This window comes from Aulostomus chinensis, chromosome 19, assembly GCF_037954235.1.
Source record: "Aulostomus chinensis isolate RoL2024-O1b breed Wild chromosome 19, RoL_Achi_v1.0, whole genome shotgun sequence".
NCBI lineage: Eukaryota > Metazoa > Chordata > Actinopteri > Syngnathiformes > Aulostomidae > Aulostomus > Aulostomus chinensis.
Genome location: NC_141338.1, coordinates 20,758,787 through 20,773,207, shown reverse-complemented (window position 1 = coordinate 20,773,207; position 14,421 = coordinate 20,758,787). Strand labels below are relative to the sequence as shown.

Here is a 14,421-nt window from a genome sequence, read left to right as displayed (position 1 = left end):
CATCTGTCTGCCAACACACCTGTCGGTCAACACATCTGTCTGCCAACAAATCTGTTGGTCAGCATGTCTGTCCGTCAACCAACACATCTTTCCCTCGCATCTGTCAGTCCACACATCTCTGTCCCCCACATCTGTCTATTCACCACATCTGTCAGTCCACACATCTGTCTGTCAACATGTCTGTTCACCACATCTGTCAGTCCACACATCTGTCTGTCAACATGTCTGTCCCCCACATCTGTCAGGCAAGATGTCACTCAACACGCATGTCCAACAAATTTGTCCACTCAATTCTTCTTACCAAGCCCCAACCAACCCTTGACCCCAGGCCCCGTCAGGTCAGGTTAGGTGGGATCCTGATGTGTTGCTGCAGGGTCTTTATACAGAACAATTATTATTATTATTATTATTATTATTATTATTACAGTAAGTAATCAACCTTGGAGGTGAACTGGACCAAATTAGAAATGTTCATATTGCGTATCCAAGTAGTGTTTTGACAGAAATACACACGCGTGTGTGTGTGTGTGTGTGTGCATGTGTGTGTGTGTGTGTGCGTGCGTGCGTGCGTGTGTGTGTGTGTGTGTGTGTGTGTAGTATGTAGCTTACTCTGTGTTTGGTTTTTCCTTCCTCCAGGTCCAAGGTGCCAGAGTTCATCAAGATGATGAGTGACCGCTTCCTCTGACAGTGTTTCCATGACAACCCAGCAATCAGTCAAACCCATTGTTGTTTCAACCTGACCAGTCGGATTCTCCAGATTTATGGATCAGTCTCTCTCTCGCTCTCTCCTCTCATTGGTCTCCTGAACCTCCTCTTCGCCTTCGTCTCTTTAAGTCGAGAACATGAACTGCAGAGTCTCATCAGCCGGTTTCATCACTTTGCATCTCAAGCTGAAGTGAACTAGATGTTACTTTAAGGAGATGTTGATGGCCACCGTAACATGGCCACTGTAACATGGCCTCTTGGCAGTTTGTGGGAGCTTTGACAGGAAGTGACAGCAATGGACAAACGTCTTGGGAATCACCAATCATCCAAGAAAGTCTTCTACCCCTTGTACTTCTTTAATCAGCATTCCCAGTTTTAAAGAACAAAGGGTTCCTTATATAAATATATAGAGAGTAAATATATATATAGATAGATATCTATATATATATATGAGAAAAGGTTAAAAAAAACAAACGTTTTTAAGAGCCGAGGGAATGGAGAGAGTCAATGGAAACAAAACATATCAGAAAATGTTTAAGAGATTTTTTTTAAAGCACCATTGCTCCGTGATACAGAAACAAATCCAACGAACAAGAAAAGAGCAGGAAGTCCAGGAGGAATCTCAGCTGCAGGCTGCACACTCATACATCCTCTTACCCACCACACACGTTGACGCTAGTCTGATTTTAAAAGGAAGACGATATTAGGATCTCAGAACCGGCAATTGAACGGCTTTAGATTCTGTTTGACCATCATAGATGCCAACAAGCAAATGGAGTGAAAAGAAAACCAGGCAGCACACGTTCTTCCCCTTCTCATGTACTTCAAAAGAATAGACGTGTTCACTGGCGTTCCAAACACTGGTACACCTCGACTTTCCTAAACCATGGCCAAACTCTACAAACATATTTTTCTAACGAAACACAAAAATATTAGACATTTGTACCCATATGGACTTTGTGTCTATGCAGTGAACCAATCATTGAATTAATCAATTGGGAAAACTGAAATTATGGAAGTTAAAGGAACTGCAAAAGAATGCATGACGGCAGAATCATGCAGCCATGGCAAAGTGTGCTTTAAAGTCAGGAAGGCTCATTGTGCTGATGCTAAAACTGAGGACAAAAAAGGGTTCTGGTAAAACCCAAATCAACTTCTATGTGCCAGACAGATGGACGAGCTGGGCCAGAGAGGCAGGTTTGATGCAGACGTCTGGCCCCTCCCTGAGAGGACGCACAGACCATAGCAGACCTGATCCCTGGACGGGTGGATGAGGGGGACTTGAAGCACATTCCACAGCAACAGTCGCTCCACTTGAGTAGAGAGTTTCTGATGTTCTTAGGGCCTGAGGAGAGGTGGAGAGTGGACCAACTTCCAAAGGAGTTAGAGACAAACAGATAATCCAGAGGTCTGAGCGGATAAAGACTGAGTTGGCTCTAGTGGGGATGAACACGCTGCCGCGGGAAGCAAGGGAACAATCATCAGGGTGAGGGAACAATCATCCATCTTGGGGCCAAGCAGCAGCATTCAAAGCACTTCAGCAGATTCCTGCATTTCCTTGTGTATTTAGTGGCTGAACCATGACTCAACCCCCAACTCAAACCTGAAACCTCTCTCCTGCCCCCAAATATCAAAACTGGTGGGCTTTCCAGTTGACATTTGCTGTCTGGACAAGTCTGTCTTGTTGCTGGGACCATTAGCAGCGTGTACTAATATGAGGGCAACACATTGTGTTTGCAAAAATCTGATCAGGGATCCTGCTAGTGAAGAGGACCATCTGGACCAGGACTGGGCAGGTTTTAGGAAGAATGTTGGCTTCATCTAAGTTGTAGTTGCTCTTTATTCGACTACCCCCCAGGGAGTCTGGCCAATCACAGCTGAGTAAAGGCGTAACTGCTTAGATTCCTGAGTCAGATGACAGCAGGCGGAGCTTTAGGGGCTCACCTTGATTTGGCCTGAGAATCAGCTACAGCCAGCAGGACCCAGCTGCTGTGGGCCAGTGGCGCCCCCCAGAGCAACGCTGCTGTATTCTCGTGGGACGGTCTTCGTGGGTAATCTGGTCATCCTCAATCCTGTCTTTAGAATTGCTTCATAAACTATGAATATTTTAGATCACATTCATCTGAGAAAGGACCAATTCAGCAAACGATGCATCACTGCACTTAGACTAGAAGGTTTGTAGCTGGGCTTGAGGAGGGTCATGGCCAGGACCGGTTAGAACCCGGGTCTACCTGAGTCCCCAGTAGGTCGGGAGTACTAGTTGATAAAAGTCTGCTCTCTGAAAACAGATGAGGCTCACTGGAATATGACCGTGAACACGCGTGATTTTCCAGTGTCAAGAAAAGCCCAGTTTAATTCTGCCAATTTTAAACCCCTGTAATCCCAGTCTGTTTAATCCCAGTCCCAGTGCTGTCTTCTCTGCTGACCCTAGCCTTATGAGCCCTTAACTAGAGGCCTAGTCCCCCCCCCCCCCCAAGCGGTCCCACAGATGCAATTTGAACTTTCACACTTCTTCTACCAATGTGCCTTTTTAGAATTCATATCATTCAAGTTTGCCAGAGGAGGACATTCACCTGGTCTTTTAATAGGATGCAAGCTTAGGGAAACCTGTTCTTAGTCGTTAGGTTCTATGCAGTCAGGTTTTTTACCAGACCTGGGAATTTAAAAAAAGCTAAAAAGGAAAAAAAAGTATTTTTTGGATTAATTAAAAAAACTGTATTTAATGTACTGTATGCTTATATGTAACTAGACAGCGTTCTGGCTTCAAGCCAATGGGACTAATGCTTGATTTAGCAAGACAAGCCCCCGTCCCAGTTCTCCTGACCCTCTGACGTCAACCCTGACCCCAACCCAGCGCTCCCGTACCGACCCTGGCCCTGTTTCCATGGTGAACGACGCGTCTCTTCTTGTATTATAGCTTATCAGCTTTTTATCAATATTTGATCGGCTTGTCCATAAGCCAATGTAGTCTTCAGTACAAAGTGTGTGGTTGTATGTTGTAAAACAGGTTTTCTTTTTTCTCTCTTTTTTAAGAAGAATCATTTCTCTTTTACTATTACTTTTTATTTGTCTGTTCTGGTTTACATGTCTATCACAGAAAATGTAAAAAAAAAAAAAAAAAAAATCTAAAACAAAAAATCAACACAATTCGCTATCCGTCAGCGTTGTTCTCTGTCGGTGGTCATTTTGATGCGATTAAATCCTATCCAATCAACAGGAAGGCACAGAAACTGGAAAAGAATCTATTTGAATAAATCAATCTATATATAAATGTACAAAAAATATATTCAATATATAAGGAGGGTGCCATTTTCTGTTATTTTTTTATTTTCTGTTGCAGAGACTGAACTGGCAGAATTTGGCGAGGCCCCTCAAGTGTTATAAATTTTCAACTGACTTTGTTGTGTCTTCTGTTGTTGCCATGACTACATCCTCTGACTAGTATGGCGCTTTGCGCAGGACAAAATGGGGCCGGAGGCCGAACAGCTCCACTCACTGCTATCGATCCAAGGCAACAACATAGACGTTTGTAAATTGTATGCAACAAAATGGCAAACTTAACCATTATTTTGAAATTGTGTATGTAAAAGTTATATTTTTACATGTAGACTGTTGTTATTTTGTGTTTTAGAAATATGTTGTATCTTCTTTTGTTTGTTTGTTTTTTGTTAAAAAAAATGAAAAGTAAAATTCAGTGTGTGTTGAAAAAATGTGTCACATTGAAAATGTAGTGAGGTCAGAAATTCTGTTCTTTTTTCAACATTTTGTTTATATTTGTGGGGAACATTTCTGAGGAGTTTGGGGAGGAATCAGAAACCATACAAGATATGTGATATTCGTTCAATTCTCCATGCCTCATAACATTACCATTTTTAAATGTATTTTTTGCAGAGAAATGTGTAAATAGTCATAAAACATTTTCTGTGGGATGAAGATTTGCCAGCGAGAGGTGACGATGATGAACTTGTTTGATTTGAGTACGGTTGTGTTGGTCGGGTCGCAGTCGTCGGTGCCCACCTTTCGGTGTCAGTGGTGCTCTGTCAGTACTCCTTCGTGGTTTTGGTTGCTGAACATCTGCAGTGTATTTACTGTCTCTGTTTGCAGGAAGAGTGAGTGGTGTCAGAGCCAGCCCAGGCCACGCTGTGGGCCGCGGCAGTGTTTGTTTGTCCGTTCGTTTGTTTGTTTGTTTCATATTTGATCCAAAAATACACATGCCATTTGTAGGGAAAGTGCAAAAACAAAAATGTATAAGTGCCCCCAGGAGTTATTTTGCCCCCCCAAGAAAGAAATGTAAATTGCCGCAGTGTCATTTTTATAGTGTTTCTGTGGTTAAATTATCAGTAAAAATAATGTTCCTTTACAGAAATGAAATCTAAACGTGACCTGTGGATTTCACCGCTAAATGATTTTGGCGCCCCCTGGTGGCTGTGGGCCAGCTCTGACTGCTGTGCATTTATTACTCGGGTTCTAAATGTGAAGTAATTGACAGTCACTCAGCACCTGATTCATTGGAAACACATGAAAAGTTTGTCAAACATTGAGTTTTTTGCTAATATAGATAAGCAGGTCGTCAGCAAACAATCTTTTCAGCTGCTTCCCAAAAAGGTATTAGGTCATGAACAAGGCAGGTCAGTCGGCGTTCGTAGTGTTTGCCATTCCAACTGAGCTTTCTGTCAAAGAGGAAAGCTGTTTGAATCGGACCTAGGTCAAACACTAGGATTGAATCTGTCTGTGTAAGTGCTCAATGTGTTTTTAAGTAATTTTATTTTTGCAATGCTTAGTTTCATATTCTTTGTTGTTTAATCAAGCCATCTCTGAAATTACAGTATTTTCATTTCTATGTTACCCCTGATGTTTCTATTAGCCAAAATGTTAACTTTTTCTTTTCCCTCCTTATTGTACATACACACCTCATTTCTCTTTTTCAGTGACTGTGCCAAGAGCTTTGTAATCTGTTACTCTGTACCAGTTTTACTGCAATAATGAGTTGAATTGAAAATGGCCACTCTTGTCCTTTGTTTTCCCAGCAATTTTAACAACAGAAAAACATTCTCCCTTGCTCATGATTCAGGAGCTCACACTGAACTGAAACAGTGTGCTTGGGTTGGTAGCGCTAATCGACGTCAATAGCACAACAAAAGGGAATTCGGTGAATTTATACAGAGCACACCAATTTTTACGTGTATTTTTAACACGCAAACATTTTTAATTTATTGTAAACATTTGATAGAAATTACCAGGATGTTAATTCTGTTGCGGAAATGTAACATCGTTTCTGTGAGAGAAAAAAATGGAAGGCGCCTGCTTTCATTCATGTTGGCGCAGAAATGTGTTCACTGCCAGAAACTGAATATTTAAAACTCCTGCTTCTAATCTTACCCTTAGTTTCACTTATATATATATATATATATATATATATATATATATATATATATATACTGTATATATATATATACTGTATATATATATATATATACTATATACATATATACAGTATATATATATATACTGTATATATATATGTATATATATATATATATGTGTGTGTGTATATATATATATATATATATATATATATATATATATATATATATATATATATATATATATATATATATATACAGTATATATATATGAAATCAGACAGAAGCCTGTCGAGTGAGGCCATCCAGTCCCAGCTGACAACTGTCATACATGAAGTTGAAGTGCCATTAGTTTTCAGTAAAGCCACGTTCTGTTCCAGTGTATCTCAATATCTCACATTACATTTCAGGACTATCAGATTTGGTCTGGATATCCGTAGGCTACTACTGCGGTACGCTCCTACAGAGCAACGTCAGAAGATGTCTGCGTGCTTTGAGTCCAGCTTTGTTAGAGCAGGAGAGAAAAACACCTCCCCGCAGCCATAAAGGTGTCGATGATCAAACCAGCAGCTGCAAGATGCACTGGTGGTAGAATCCAGTCTTCACCTTCTGTTTCTTCTATTTATAATGAACAGTGCCAATGCCTGACTGGAAAATTAAAGAGTTCTAATTTGGCCTGAATTGTTCATTTTAAAGGCTAATTGTTCAATTCATTTTCAAATAATTACACTTGCACCACTCACCATGGTCCACCTGGTCCATTATTATTATTATTATTATTATTATTATTATTATTGCTGTATCAACACATCAGGTTTTGGCTGTGAGACCACTCTGTACTGGTGAACACTCCTCTAGATACACTGCGATAAAGAAGGCTGCGTACGCGGCCGTCCTGCATCCACCCAGCCCTCTATGAAGACCCGTGTGCACCAGTTTACCCAGTCAGTGTTGGGGGAGCTTCAAGTGGATTTTGGAACCTGGTCATACCGAGAGCTGCTCTGATATTTTGTCCGGCTAATTTCGATGAGCGCTTGAGGGTTTTCCTGATGTAATGACGCTCTCTCAGCGCTACCTAAAGGGTGCAGTCAACCTTACAAACCCACGTGGCTCTCATCCAGACTCCAGGTCAGCGTCTATTCTAACCTGTTCATCACCCAGGCGCCCCTGATAGAGTTGAGCGACGGCGTTGCTCTTCACTAACAGGACAGATAATCATTCGGAGTTGCCACCATCAGTCATATCGACTTCAACGAACAAAAGGTACGACTTAGCCATCAAACTGCTGACAAAAAGAGATTTTGGAGCACAAACTACCAAAGTGAACATTTATTCCAAAACTTTGAAGTTAGAAAACACAGAATCGAAACACTGAACTGTCTCTGCTGGTCTCTGAACGTGTCATTTCAGTTACTTCACCCTCAAAGTTCGGGTCCGGCTTCTTGGTTCTCGCTGTCAGCAGGGGCAGGACCTTCTGTTCAACCTTGTTTGCCTCCTCTTGGTTTAGACGGTGCACCTTATGATGCGAACAACACTGAAGCTGAAGTCGTAGAAAATAGATGTGGCTTCTTTTCTGCAAGGCCGCTCCCCTGAATAATGAAAAAAAGAAATAGGATGACTTCATGAAAGTGGAGCTGTTAGAAGTTCTCCTAATGTGATGTATACTTTACCAAATTTTTGGGAAAACGTTCAAATTGAATGAGAGAATGTGTGGAATTATTTTGCCAGATTTAAAAACCCTGTCTGTTGCTGAGGAGCAGTGGAGGGTTTCCAGGTTGACTGGGGAGGGTTAAAGGTCACAGAGCAGCACGTCCCCGTCCCCCCCCAGCAAGAGCAAAGGACAACTGGATGGCTGAGCGCCCCAAATCTGAATCCTTTGTTTTTGATGCAGGTGTTGCTAGTAGACCTGGTTTGGGTCCTGATCAGTGGAAATGTTGGGGGCTTCTTCATGTCTGTGCTGGGGGGGGGGGGTATTCTTCCCCACCAACTGGCCTTTCGTCGGTTCTCCTCCTGTAGTGATTCAATGAGATTCATGTTCATGACTGTTCTGTAGCAATAAATGTGCCATTTTTATAATGCAGCACTGGGACGTGGCCTCTTATTCTGTGAATGGGGGGGGGGGTGTGTGTGTGAAGGGGAGTCATGTGACCAGGGCTCACTGAAGCTCCAGCTCACCAACAGACAACGTTTCTGGATGCTGCTTTGGAATTGTGTTCCCATGAGAACCTGCAGGTTCTTAAAATGGCATTCATGACAGAAAGAGTTTCATGTTTTACAGAAAATAGTGGGGCAGCACGGTGGTGCAGTGGTCAGCACTGTCTCCTCACAGCAAGAAGGTTCCAGGTTCCAGTCCCGGCTCCATCACAGGATCTTTCTGTGTGGAGTCTCCATGTTCTCCCTGTTCCTGCTGGGTTCTCTCTGGTACTCCAGCTTCCTCCACAGTCCAAAGACATCAAGAGGGGACGAGGCTGATTGATGCTCTAAATTGACTGTAGGTGTGACTGTGAGTGTGAATGGTTGTCTGTCTCTATGTGTTGGTCCTGTGATGGACTGGTGACCTGTCCAGGGTGAACCCTGCCTCTCACCTGAAGGCTGCTGGGATAGGCTCCACCCCCCTCCCCACCCACGACCCTTAATCAGGATAAGCCAACGAAAATGGATGGAGAAAATAGTGTCTTTTGTCTGAGTGTCAGGACACAACAGGGCAACACAGCTCAAGGCTGACAACAGTTGACTTAGGAGAAAATGGTATCAGCAGTCAGGCCAACATTTTGAAGAGTGTTGGATAAAAAACAACAACCTTAAATCCCCTCCTGGTCTGGTTTTAGATGCTTTCACAGCCCTGAGCTTCCATCACAGTGTCATTCCAGGTCCAGATGTTCTTTTACTGGTCCTCCTCTTTGCAGGAGGGAGAATCTGTTGTTCCTGTTCAATCAACGTCACTATTTGAATATCTTTGAATGTGGCGGTGTCGCCTCGTTCTACGCCTCTAGGGTTGTGCCACCAACACAAACCACTGAAGGCAACCGGGAGCTTCATCACCAGTACCACAAAGTGGATGAAGATGATCCGTTCATACACGCAGACGCGGCGCCACCCTGAATGTCTCCCAGATGTAGGAGCTGGTTTTAGTGCTAGCATGCGTGATAATAATAATAAGAAATAAAATAATGACCCTTTTCTCTTTTTTTTTTACTTGTTTCATGATTTCAGGATTGAGAGGCTGCTTGTATCTTATCTGCAAAAAGTTAATTGGCAAAATACAGCAGTCGGGAGGCTCCTGATAATTTCTAACATGTTGGGTAGCTGAGTCATCGGGGTACTGTTCTAAATTTCATGTTTAATCACTGACAATTTTTTATTTTGAAATCTTTATTTGAATACGGCGACATGCAGCTGTTTGTTCAGTCTTTCTCTGATAGGATCCCTCTGCTTGCCTCTGCCATAGCAACAAGGTCAGCCACACCCCTTTCCCTCCAGCTGAAAGGAACGCACCAATGTTTTTGAACTTGCTTATTTGCTATCCTCCCCAACAGAAAATGGAGACCTTCTCAGCTGCATTAGGGAGCCGTGACCCACAAAGAAAAACTAGCTGCTAGTTAGCTTAGCACATATTAGCATACCTCTGCCAAAGTCATTAAATACACTTTTATCTGAGAAGGTCTTTGCCTGCATTAATAACACTGGGAATGAGCTGAACACGCACCGTGAAAATGGCCTGGTCATACAAGGTTAGAGTCGGCCAAACGACTTTCCTGACCGGCGCAGGGATACTGCGGCTACCACGGCCAACTTTGTTAGAGAGGATGAATTCTTCTGGACAGAGCAAGATCCTGCACCTTATCCATCTGATGACTATTAACGTAGGTACACTCATATGTCCATCCACCACCATTCATTTCGCTAAGCTAACGAGCGCTCAGCTGTTCTTTGAGGGTCTCAGCTCGCTAATGCGCCCACGGAGGAGGGAAGGGTTCCTGGTTTTGTGTCTGGCTCTGGGAGGACGGCGTGTTTCAGCAGCTTGTGACTGCTGCCTCAGAGGGAAGGCTTTGTTTGGAAGTGGTAGTGTCGCCTGGGAGAACACATCGATGTCAGATCAAGCACTTGGTGAGTCCACAACTCTGCAGTTCCTGGCACTGTGACGTATCCCGGGATGTTTTTACACACACAGCACTGTCCCCCTTTCGCCCAGACTTAGGCTGGTAGTGATCGAGGAATAATGCTTGTGAAACTCTCACCTCTCATGTCTGTGTAGGTTCTCATTCATCCAGGTCATCGTAGATCGAAGCGAAGTAAAATCTGTTCTCACCTCTCATCAACTTCTTTTGCACTACTTTCTTTGCACTGATCGAGGTCAGGGACCACCCACTTCTGTTTTTATGGAGGGAAAACAGACCCAACCTTGTCCAGCCCATAAACAGATCAGAGGTCAGCGTCCGTCCTTCTGACGGGGTTTTCCTGCCCAGTTGGAACATTTGGAAACTTGCTCAGCTCTTTTTTACACCAGATCTTGGAGTTCCAAGGTTTTCGTGGCTGTTTTTCCAGCACTGCTGCTGTCTTTTTACATGTTTCTTTAGCTGGTGTGATGTGTCTGGGCTGAACAGAGATGAGCAGCGAAACATCCTTACTTATAGTTGGCATCGTTATGAATCCACGGTTGTTACATGTAACGCTACATGTAAGTTCTACAGCAAACACTGTAACATGAGACAAGTCGTTCCAGTCTCAGATTTAGTGAGAGGAGAGTTAGCATTGATTTCTTTATGTAGAAAATTATGACTCAAACTGTGACACAATTGATCAAAACAGCCAAATTCCTCAGAATATCTCCTGCTTTTATGACGTCACTAATCTAATCTGCTCAGGTTACATGTTTTGAACTCACCTGCTGATAAGAATAATCTACAACAAACCAGCCCACTCCCCTCTTGTATGTTTATGATAGTATTTTATCCCTGTACTCTGCTGAAAGGTGTATTTTTGTAACTTTTTATGTTAGTCTTTGGATTATGGGATTTTTCCCTCATCGTTCCTGAAACACGTCCGTCTTTCACCTGAGGGACCTGGTTCGATAAAGGAGGAATTTCAAACTTTCCACCATGGAGACGACAGAGGATTAAAAGTCTTTACTGCCATACACGGCGATGAACATGGAGATGAACGCTTCATCGAGGTCAAACACAGAAAAAACGTGAGGGGATGCTGAACCGCTCATCTGTGTCCCAGTTGAAGGGCAACGGTTCAGATGTGGTGGGGAAGCTGCTGCAGGTGCGAGTTGACAGCGTGAGAGTGAAGGTCGCTCCGTGAGACGCTCCCCAGGTGCAGGTGAGGCAACACCCTGACTCATGGGCGACTCGACAGGCGCTGACGACACTGACTCATTGAAAGTTGCTCCACGGTTCCATTTCCTCTGCAGCTGAAAGGAAACGTGCAGGTGTGGTGGCGTCAACTCTCCTGCGCTGTACGTAGATACCAGGGTTGTCAAAAAAATCCATTTATCGATTAAATTTCGATTTTGAAAAATAAGAACGGTACTAAATGACTTTTCCATAGTATCGGTACTGTACCTGCCTCCTTGGTTTACACATGCGCCGCCGCCGCCAACACACACACACACACACACACACACAGTGCACTGCCCTGGGGTGCGAGCCATCTTGCAGCCTCGCTCACACAAACACCACTGGCTGTATTTATTTATTTTTTTCGTGTCGTCACTCTACGTGTGTAAGCTGCCAGGAGATGGCGTCTGCAGGACCTTCGCCACCAGTTTTAATAAATAAACAAAACAGCAGAAGTGCGCTGTTCGGAGGTTCTTCGGATTTGAGTCGAATGAACAAGCAAAGCCACAGGACAGCAGCCAGCCGATATGGAAGAGGTGCGGCAGAACTGAGCCGACAGCCGGAGCGAACACGACAAATGTAGCAAAGCTCCACCAAGACAGACAGACTGTAGAGAGTTAGAGGCACCGAGGCTGGTCACAGTAGAAGTACGTGTTGCCTGGAGTTCTCACGTCTGTCGGTGTCTACTTTGACGTGTCGACTTGTTAGCGAGCGCTAGCTAAAGCTAATCGATGGTAGGGTTAGGGTTAACTTGAGCCGGATCCTGCCGGAACAAGATCCGGCACCTCTGAATTTTGGCCTCCGTGTGTTCCGGTACTTTTTTGGGCAGGTTTGGTACCTCAGTAATTATTTGGGCAGATCCGGTACCTCATGTATTAAAAGAAAATATGAAAACGTTTTAAAAATGTTTAAAATACAACAATAATGTGCATAGGTAAATTTACAGATCAAATCCTGAGAATTTCATGTTGTTTATTAAGATTCAACGTCATTTGAAAGACAAACAAATCACCTTTCGAAATTCGCCGCCTCTGAGGAGCGAGCAGAGCGGAAATAAACAGTTCCTGTGTCAACGCCAACCTGTCAGAAAGACAGTTAAATCTGCTGTTTTTTCAAAAAGAAGGAAGAGTCTCATGACGCTTAAAACGAGTCAGAACAGCCTCCACAAGCGGTGACGAGGGCAGCTGCAGCGGTCATGTCGACGATCAAAATCGGTTGCAGCAGGAGGCTAGCGCCGCCACAGCTTGCCTGGTTCACCTCCAGCTGGCGGGGTTCACCTCCAGCTAGCCGGGTTCACCTCCAGCTAGCCTGGTTCACCTCCAGCTAGCCTGGTTCATCTCCAGCTAGCCGGGTTCACCTCCAGCTAGCCTGGTTCATCTCCAGCTAGCCAGGTTCACCTCCAGCTAGCCAAGCTGGGTCTAACGTGATGTGGGGTGTCTTGGACAACTAAATGGTGAGCATACCGTCTAATAATAGGCCGCCGTGCCAATCTTTAAATACCGTAATAATAATAATGGAAGATTTGTGATTTATTGTGAGCTCTTTTTTGTTTGTTTTACAAGTTGGACCTGTTGAGAGACGAACTGCTGACTGTAGACTCTAAGTCTCACCTGTGGTGATGTGGACACTCACCTGTGCTGCGCAGAGGAGGCTAAATAACTGTGAATTATCGTCATAACGTTGATACCATGGATATTATTTGAAATGGAGGCTTGTAAGTCCCACATCATGGCAAGTGGGCAGGTACCAGCTGCTGCCCACAGCCACATTACCAGCAGCATGATGGCTCTCATGGGCCGGCTCAGCCCTGCTCTGGCGCACTTCATCTCATCCTCTCAAACGTCTCGCCAGCTTGTTTGCCAGCGACATTTTTACAATGATGCTGAATAAAGGACTTTGTCGGCCACCAACTTCTCAAGTGCAGGTATGCAAGAGGGAATAACTGGAAGCTGCAAAACGCTGCCGTCACCTTCTCACCTCCAGCGAGCAGGAAAACTTCTTTGCAAATAAGGACGTTTTCTAGATTTTACAGATTCCATCAAGCTTTTGAACTGCGATACTCAGGATGTGGTGCTGGAGCCGTGACTGGTGATAATGATAGGGAGCGTCCTCAGGAGTGGTGTAGCCCCCCAGGGCCGCCGGGTAGAGCAGGTGGAGCCCAGGATTGAACAGTCCCACCAACGTGTATCCAGTGGTTGACAGGTCCTGACCCCCCCGGAATGTCCCGACTAATGTGATGAATTAATGCCAAAAGGTTTCGAGGGGTTGGGCTACGCGTCAGAGAACTCTTCTTACGCGTCTGCATCAACATGACATCAGCAGGTGGTAATGCGGTGGGGAGCGGACGAGTGTGCTGACTCACTCGCACCAAGGTTCAAAAGAATGTGCATGAGTGACTCCATGAGTCAAATTCAATTCTGATCCAAGCAATAAAACAAATAGACTGAAATATCAAATAGAGGAAGAATGAAAATTGAGTTTTCAAACATCTGGTAAGCTGCTGTTTGTAAAATAGCTTCAGTCTGAAGGAAAATTCTTTAGAATTTCATGACTCAGAGGAACTGAGAGGCTGTAGTGATGCTGCTGTGATGGCGGCGCAGCGCTGGGCTGTGAACGCCAAATCCAGCTTTTTCTCAGCAGGTAATCGCAGGTGGAACTGATCGAGTGAATAATGCTGCTCTTTTGTTAAGTGTGTCACCGCTAGAACGCCAGCGTGCACGAGCCCGGGCCTGCCGTACAGGAACATAATTAATCTTATTAATTACACCTGTGGTTGCCTGCACCCACAAGTCAAAATGGCTGCTGTGAAAAGGGGCAATTACAATGGAGCCGGGTTTGTTCTGTCTGAAAATTCCAAGAGCCCATAAAGATTTATCAGCAGAGCATTAAACACTTGGCCTAGTTAGTGAGGCTGGAACACAGCGGCCTATTAGTGGTTTTTTCTCACAGGAGGCGCTTTGCTGCCCCTCGGACGGCGGGAACCGAACTGACGAACAGGTGGATTTGAATGA

General features: G+C 44.3%; 1 protein-coding gene and 1 long non-coding RNA gene across 10 annotated transcripts in view; one reads left to right on the top strand and one right to left on the bottom strand.

The window, feature by feature from the left end:
• The window catches only part of tcf4 (transcription factor 4), a 202,535-nt gene extending 196,451 nt beyond the window's left edge, over positions 1 to 6,084 (top strand). For all 9 annotated transcript variants that reach the window (XM_086188291.1, XM_086188293.1, XM_086188292.1 and 6 more), the window contains one exon: positions 637 to 6,084. In XM_086188291.1, the coding sequence (XP_086044417.1) occupies positions 637 to 685 (49 nt within the window). In that variant the 3' untranslated portion in view covers positions 686 to 6,084. The remainder of the gene's footprint in view (positions 1 to 636) is intronic.
• A 1,363-nt stretch (positions 6,085 to 7,447) lies between these two features.
• On the bottom strand, positions 7,448 to 12,210 carry LOC147244350 (uncharacterized). Its single transcript, XR_015110354.1, has 3 exons — positions 11,636 to 12,210; positions 11,260 to 11,527; positions 7,448 to 7,657 (listed from the first exon to the last, which is right to left on the bottom strand). It is a non-coding gene; the product is annotated as an uncharacterized LOC147244350 (long non-coding RNA).
• Between the last annotated feature and the right edge of the window lie 2,211 nt (positions 12,211 to 14,421).